Source organism: Olea europaea, unplaced genomic scaffold (genome assembly GCF_002742605.1).
Source record: "Olea europaea var. sylvestris unplaced genomic scaffold, O_europaea_v1 scaffold124, whole genome shotgun sequence".
Lineage (NCBI taxonomy): Eukaryota > Viridiplantae > Streptophyta > Magnoliopsida > Lamiales > Oleaceae > Olea > Olea europaea.
Window position 1 is genome coordinate 297,205 of NW_019229835.1, and position 8,182 is coordinate 305,386.

The 8,182-nt window shown below is 34.7% G+C and overlaps 1 protein-coding gene across 1 annotated transcript; it reads right to left on the reverse strand.

The window, feature by feature from the left end:
* Positions 1–3,917: 3,917 nt before the first annotated feature.
* Positions 3,918–7,889, reverse strand: LOC111374345. Its single transcript, XM_022996999.1, has 6 exons — positions 7,743–7,889; positions 7,363–7,467; positions 7,147–7,251; positions 6,238–6,846; positions 4,741–5,256; positions 3,918–4,160 (listed from the first exon to the last, which is right to left on the reverse strand). Exons 1-6 carry the CDS (start codon positions 7,887–7,889, stop codon positions 4,002–4,004), a joined length of 1,641 nt encoding a protein of 546 aa, XP_022852767.1. The 3' UTR covers positions 3,918–4,001.
* Between the last annotated feature and the right edge of the window lie 293 nt (positions 7,890–8,182).

Below are 8,182 nucleotides of genomic sequence, written 5' to 3' on the forward strand. Positions count from 1 at the left end.
CGACTAATTTCCCATACATAGGTGTGAGAATTGTGTTCCCCAATTTAAAAGGGCTGGAAATAGAAGTTCACGGATGTTGAGAACTGAACCCATGACCTGTAGCCTTCAAAAACGTGCTTCAAAAATTATAAAAAGGAGAAAACGTGTTTTTGGAATAACACTTTATTAATGGAACTCTATAGCTAGATTGTGATGCGTGGTGATTTCCTGACAAATGGATCTGATTCTAGATCTTTCTATCTACTTAACCATGAGATCTTTGGATAGCTATTCACATTTATTGAGTGGGAGACTTTTCTTCTAGTTTTTCAAGTTTCTCTCTCTCACGTCTTATTCTCTCTAAGAAAAAGTTACTCTCTTCTCTCACTACTAACTCTCAGTTTCGGCCCCTTCATATCTCTCTCTCCTTTGTGCGAAAAGCCCCTTTCTTCTTAGTGAGATTAGGGCTTGATTCTTGGAGTATTTTCTAAAAGAAGAATCTGTTAACATCAAGAAATATTGTAGATCCATGGGGGTATTGTACTATTTCAGTTTTGGATGAGTCGAACCTGTGGGATTCGAGTTTTGCCTCGATTTGGTGATCTCGGCCTCTTCATGTGTGAAGTAGTGGCTGGTTTGTTTTGTTCCTCGGTGGAATGTTATTTGGCTGTGAAAGAAGCACTTGTAGTTGTTATGTGAGAGAGGGCAGTTTAGTTGCTTGTGAGATCTTCGTGATCTTGGCCGGTTCTAGTGTGGAATAGTGGCCCCTTTTTTGGTGTTCTTCATAAGATAAGTCTTTGTGATTTATTACTTTGTAATATTTTGGAACATTATTGCTGCCTATTTTTGGGGCTTTATAGTGCAATCGAGTTTTATTCATTTTAATGAATGCTCAACAGGGGATTAGACGTTAGAAGTGGCCGTCGAACCTTTGGGGATTTGGCCGAAAAATTCTCCCTGTTCATTTTTATTTTCTGCACTTTATTTTCAGTTTATAATTGTGGCTTTGGAATTTTGGTTAATATTAGTATCTCTCGACTTTTCAACGGAACATAGGGTGAAAATTCTAGCAGCCAAGGATTGAAGTTAAAGAGAGACAGATATATGGCCTGTTTGAAAGAATTTATGGCAGCCAAAATAGAGAGAATTGTGCGGGTAAAGAGAGAGTTAAAAAGAGGGAGAAAAAAGGTACGTATATGCATACGTTTCTCTGAGTGTTCTAGCTATGTGTAGTACATAGAGTGTTGATTTTTTGTTTTATTATTATTATTTTGTGGGTGTGTGTGTGTGTGTAAGATTTTTGGGTTAATTGATTCTCATTCTTCCGTAGCAATTGGAGAGTTGATTTCTGGTTTTTTGTTTTTTTGTTCTTGTTTTTGTGTGTATGTGTGTGTGTAAGATTTTTGGGTTAATTGTGTGTGTGTGTGTGTTTTTCTCTTTCTTGCTTATTTTTAATTTTGACATTGTAAAATGTGTTTCATAAAACCCATTTTTGAGAGTGGAAAAATGTTTTTTAATGGTACGTCCACTTGGCATAAATCTATTGGCTTTAAGAGACAATGCAAGATAGGAGACCAGTACGGACCAAAGACGCAAAGTAAGAAGAACAAAAATCGAAGAGAGTTGTAAATGTATAAATTTAGTTGTACATGTATAAATTTTGGACAAATAGGTTACATTTTAAAATTGATTGTGTGATTGAAGATGAAAGATGATACTTATGTTAGAAACATCTGAATAATTGAAGTGCGTGACAAAAGTAATATTATCATAACTATTTTATTACTAATTTATGCATATTTGTATCTTGTTAAAGTAATATTAGCAATAATTTATGCATAAATTGCAATCAAAAGTTTATAGCTTAGATTTATTTTGAATTTATTGTTCAGCAAATATCTTATATTAATTTTATCTTTTCATTTCCAATTAGAAATCAAAATTCACAAAAAACGTTATTAAGATGAAATCTACTTGTACAAAAAAGATATAAAAATAATATTTTTTTTTAAAAACTAAAATGTTTACTTTCTTCCATATTAAAAACTTAGAGAAATAACAAATAATAGTACAAATATAATCATATATACATGGGGGAGAAGGGTAAAATGGAACTTTAGTTCACATTATGGCCCTTGGACATCCGGCTTTGGTTCTTTCATCTTCATTCAACGTCTCAAATATTTGAGCTTGTCATAAGTCGTACTATGAATGGTGCAAGTAATCTTGATGAAGTTCAAGATAGAGTGTGGTGGAGTGAATCACAATGAAGGAATAGTGGTCAAGAGATAATCGTTCTCAATCTCGAACAGAGCAAGATGTGAAGTGCTATTATTGTCACAAGTAGAGACACATTAATCAGAATTATGAGAAATTGAAAAGTATCTTGAAGATTAGAAAAATAAAGTTTCAAAAGGCCTCAGATGTCATCTGATTATGAGATATTGTATTCTTGGTGTTTCAACCATATGTCGCCACATTATGAGTGGTTTGAGGATTATAATTCATGATATGTGCACAATTTATGATGGCTAATAACGAGAAATTTGAAGGTAAGGATATGAGTAATATAAAAATGCTGGATGGAGCAACGTGATGATTAATAGATATTGTGCATGATCCCAAGATTAAAGTGAAGATTAATATTGTCGAGAGAGGGAACTTAAGACAAGCTCGAGCACATATAATGAGTATGAAGAAAAATTCTATGATAATGATGAGAATTGAAAAGATTCGTAAATTGTACATACATATAGAGAAAAGAACTTGATACCTAAAACCAGGTGGTCCCAACGTACATAAACCAAAAGGACACTTCCAACATATGTTGTGTCATGGTAAAAACATTAGTGTCATACGTAACTTACTATAATCGTTCTAGAAATTACATTTTGTTTCATTTAATAATTTTTTGTACAAGTTTCTTGCAATAATGATCGTAGTTCATGATGAAACTACAAATTTATACGTCAATTTTATGGCATCAGCTATGTATGAATACTTGCCAATAGTTAGATTCATAAAAATATGGATCGCTCCTTTTGAAATAATGGTGTCTAACATTCAAAATTATTTGAAAAGGAATATTAGTTGTTTTCCTAATTTGGAATGCAAGAAATGAGTGGTCCCAATCCGCACTTGTGGATTAAAATTTTGTAATAAAACATTGAAGTTGAAGTTACGTACTTGATGTGATTCTCACCATAAATCACTTGCAATGGCACCAAGACATGTGCAATAGTTCAGATTAGAAGCTACAGTCAACTTTTAACACGGAAATTTCTGTTTTGCTAGAAAATAAATAATTACATAAATAAAATATAACGCTAAAATGAACAAAACACCAAGAAGCAAATGGTTGATTCAAATGTCCAAAAAGGGATGTAACTGGCTGGTTCGAAGATTGTCCAATGACTTGGAAAAAGAAAAGCCATCCATTGAAACTGCAGTTCGGGAAAATATTCATGAGCTATTTGATCTGTACGTTAATAGGGATGACAACAGGATGGTCCACAATAGAACATCGCGCTTGGTTACCGGGTCAAATTTCAAAAGGGAAGTGTCATCCTAATGCATCCTCCTTTTTATTTATTTATTTATTTTTTTAGTGGAATAGTATACTGTAGGGAAGATAACTTGCTCAGAGAGGTATTCGCTTGCGGGTTGGGGACGGGGACAGCATTCTATAGTTGCCACGACCAATATCATTAAATGTGATTACCACTTGCCGTAAGAAGACTGCTTGGGTCAGGATCCTATTGCGCGAGTGAATGGTATTGTTTTGCCATTTGATAGGAAGCTGATTCTTTCTATTCCACCAGGCTTTGATTAAAAAGCAGACAACTTAATCTGGCACTACAGACAAAAAAAAAAAAGGCGGCCGGGGTTCTATTCCGTTCGGAGCAATTACCGATTGCTGTTAGATGAAGAACTCAATCTAGAAGCAATCAGAAAGGATAAGATGGAGTGTAAACGTTTTGTATTTTTGATCTTTTTTACAGAGGTAAACATATATAAAGACATCACATATATCCATGACCATCCTCTTTGGTATCTTTAGGAACTAATATATCAAAATCACTTACAGTCCACTCAGCATTTGCCCCGGAGGGGCTAACATATATTTCTGTACCAATGTTGATAGAAGACCACACACGCTTTGCAGGTTTTGTTCCTGGATCCTGCATAAGAGAAGAAGGAAATGGCTTTATCCATCTCATTGTAACACCAGAGTTGACATCAGATCACAAGTGGCACAATATTGTGAAGTAGAGCACTTGGATTTCATTTAGTATAGTTGCCATTACTGAAGAAGGTGCAATATACAGGTGGCAAAGCAATGGTGCTATACTTCTTTAAAATTTTTGTGGTACTTTTCCATTAGTTGTGAAATGAGCGTGCCTTTCACCGGGTTAACTAGTAAGCAATGGTTTTAGATTTCACTGGTTGAGCCAGCTCAAATTGAGGGCTAATGTAGCAGGGCCCTCTATTGATTAATGATTAGTAGTGTACTGACATGACAACATAGTGGTTCAGCAGTTAACATGTCTACAAATCGCCCTATCTCACAAGTTTGAAGTCTTTCTCTATGGTGAACTATGGCTAACTAGCAAAGCTTGTACTGGCATGGAGAACCAAAACCAAAGGTTCACTGGTGAAGCTCATACAACACAATTATTCGTCCCTAACAAACAGGGAAATGACCATCTATCTTGTCCATAGCTAATTTTTTAAGTTAGAATTCAAAAGGAGTATCAATACCTGATAGAAGTATAGCCGACTGGATAGAGTTCCAACATCAAGCTCCCACGTCCTTGAATCCCCAATCCATCCGTCCCCTTTTTTTGCAGGATAACCATGCATAGCCCACTCAGGATGAGGCAGAATTTGAACCAACTCTTGTGCTTGTGGGTTGCTATATGGATCACAAATATCGAATGGTTTTTCCAGATAGTTCGCATTTCCAGGAGCACAGTAAAGATGATAAGCAGAATACGGAAACCGAGATGTATCATTTCTGTGTATTACCGTGCCAGTAGAACTGATGTGGTAAGGTGGGCATGACACCAGATTATCTGAACGACACCAACTTGTAGTTGCCGGGTTAATAATCATCTCACTGTATCTAGTCACGTCTGTTAGAACGTCACCATCACATGGATCTCCATTATTTTTCCAACAGCTACCAATGTCAAGGAGATAAAATTGGCTATCGGACCCTCCACCTTGTTTAATGTCAAGTGTCAATCGGACCTTAAAGTTAGGAGACTCTAGTAACTGTCATAACAAATGTGGAGTCATAATCTCTCAATATAACTATTTTTATGAAACGGGCCTACACAGATCAAAAAGAAACACGGAAGATAGAAATGTTGATGAAGTTTGTTGATCAGCCATTAAACTTGGAATATTAAGAAAAGGAATCAAAAAGTTTACTGAAAAAAGAATCTAACATAATTTAAAAAAAAAAAAAAGGGTAATTGGCACAAAACGTCCCTACCTTTCATGATTTTTGTGGAAAACGTCCCTACCTTTTGTTTTTTGGCGCATTTCATCCCTACCTTTACCTTTTCTTGTGGAAAACATAATTTTCATCATTTTTCTCAATAAAAAGTTATAAAATGACTAATATACCCTTCTATTTGAATAAAAAAAAAAATAAAGAACTAATTGCAATTGTAGTTCCAATTTTTAAAAAAGTTCAAAAGAGGAAGTGGAGGTGGAGAATTTTTTTTATTTGGAGCTACGATTGCATTTAGTTCTTCATTTTTTTAATTTTAAATAGAAGGGTATATTAATCATTTTATAGTTTTTTTATTGAGAAAATGATGAAAATGATGTTTTGCACAAGAAAAGGTAAAGGAAAGGATGAAATGCGCCAAAAAACGAAAAGTATGGACGTTTTCCACAAAAATCATGAAATGTAGGGACGTTTTGTTCTAATTACCCAAAAGAAAAGTCATTTTGAGCAGTACTTGATAAATCACAAGAAGTCCTATCAAAAGTAACAGCTTGATACTACTATGCCCTCGTTTGGCCCTCATTCTCTTTCATTTTTTTATCCTCTCTTATTTTCAACCACAATCTTCCATAAAAAAAAAATTACACGTAAATCGACAACTTTTCATTTTTTTTTTCCCACCACACATTCTTCAAAAAAACACCATTTCAAACATTAAAATTTGAGAAAAAAGGGGGCCAAACGGAGGCTATATATATGAGCAAATTACAACCACAAGAACAAACTACAGATCATACCTTTCTTATGATGCCTCGTCCACTATAGTGATAACCTCCATTAAATCCTTTTGCTGCATCCGCTCTTAGATATAACATGAGCGAGGGATACTTGGATGATGATGTCAATTTGTGCGATACAATCCAACTATTTGTGCTTAAATTCTTCTGCCATGAAATAGAAAAGAAAGAATTATTTCCGGAACCAGCACTCAAATTGGCATCAAGATCATATGTTCCATAGAATCCCCCAACCAAAGATGCATTATTCCCAAGATAAACCACCAGTGACTGATTATGGTACACAAGCGGTTGATTCATGCATCCTTCGCCAAAACAAGGAAAGCTTCTGTCTGTCACTATCTTAGTAACTTTTCGGCCATTCTCAGGGCAAAGTGTTGTGTTCTTGTCAAAGTTTCCATTTTTCAGCATTATCATCCAAAAGTACCATGGTTCTGCAAAATCGTGCACCTCACAAAGAGAACCAAGATAAATTTCTTTTTCCACAGCATAAAGATCAGGATCTCGATATGATTTAAACTCACTAACAGGAAATTCATCACCAGCCTTCAATCTGTTGTCTGATTTGTTCACCTTGTGGTGAACTTCACACTTGCTCCTCTTATCTGATTATCACATCACAATATCAAATTGGATAAGTAATTACATTTATGATGATTATATTCTGAAAGAAAAGTTGATTTTAGAATATAATACAAAGTAAAATGTTCTTTTGCAACTGCAGTCATCTGGAAACTGCATCACACGTTAAGGTATAATGGATTGAAAAAATTAAATCAAGGAAAAGAAAATGACACAGCGTAGATCAGAATAATTATTTCAAGATTGTATATATTATCAAAATAGCATGGAATTCATCATCAGGGGAAAGAGATCAAATGTTACAATTAACATCTCAAAGGTGCAAACCTTTTCCAGACCAATCATACGCATGTCATAGACTAAAAGTGCAGCATAAATGCTGGGTGGAAGGCTGAAAGCTATCAAAATTTGCCCTAAGATACTACAGTTAGTCTGGAGATCAGAATAATTATTTCAAGATTGTATATATTATCAAAATAGCATGGAATTCATCATCAGGGGAAAGAGATCAAATGTTACAATTAACATCTCAAAGGTGCAAACCTTTTCCAGACCAATCATACGCATGTCATAGACTAAAAGTGCAGCATAAATGCTGGGTGGAAGGCTGAAAGCTATCAAAATTTGCCCTAAGATACTACAGTTAGTCTGGTTCAAAATTCAAGTCAATTTAAAACAACTTCAAATAATGGAATCTCTAATATTTATCCTCATTAAAACGAAAAATATGAATATTATCCATCACAACAAACCACCATATTTGACTTTTTATCTCTTGTGTGAGGCTCATAACAGCTATATTTTTCATTTTCATTTTTTCAATAATGTAGCTGAAATGGGGGCTTAGTTTTTAAGAGCTTTTAGTCATTTGAATGTTGCTACAGACTAATGGCAAAAGGATTCTACGTTACATTTGACCACACCTGAAATCCCACATTGGCCAGCACAAAACCCTGAAATGAATCTAGGACAAAGTTGTCCGGATCAATGAGTGAAATGGTGTATGCATGACATAAGCATATGTTACCTAGGGCAGTGATAAGTGCAATTTGAACACGTATGTAAGCCATATTACTGAACTTTTATGTAATCAAATTATTGATCTCTACTCAACTTGGGTTGATTTTCTTTTATTTTATAAGAACTAATTAACAAGTTGAGGAGCTTTGGTTTGTGAGATTGTGTTGGAGAATTTCGGGGTTTTCGGCATTCTCGAATTTGGGCTTTTGGTTCTCCAATTTGGGATTCCAACGTCCATCAAATGAGTTTGAAAATGAGGACTTGTTGCTTAATTTACTGAAATCCTAGATGAAGATGAAAATGAGTTCTCATCAGCTTCAACCATACGAGTTTTTCATTCATT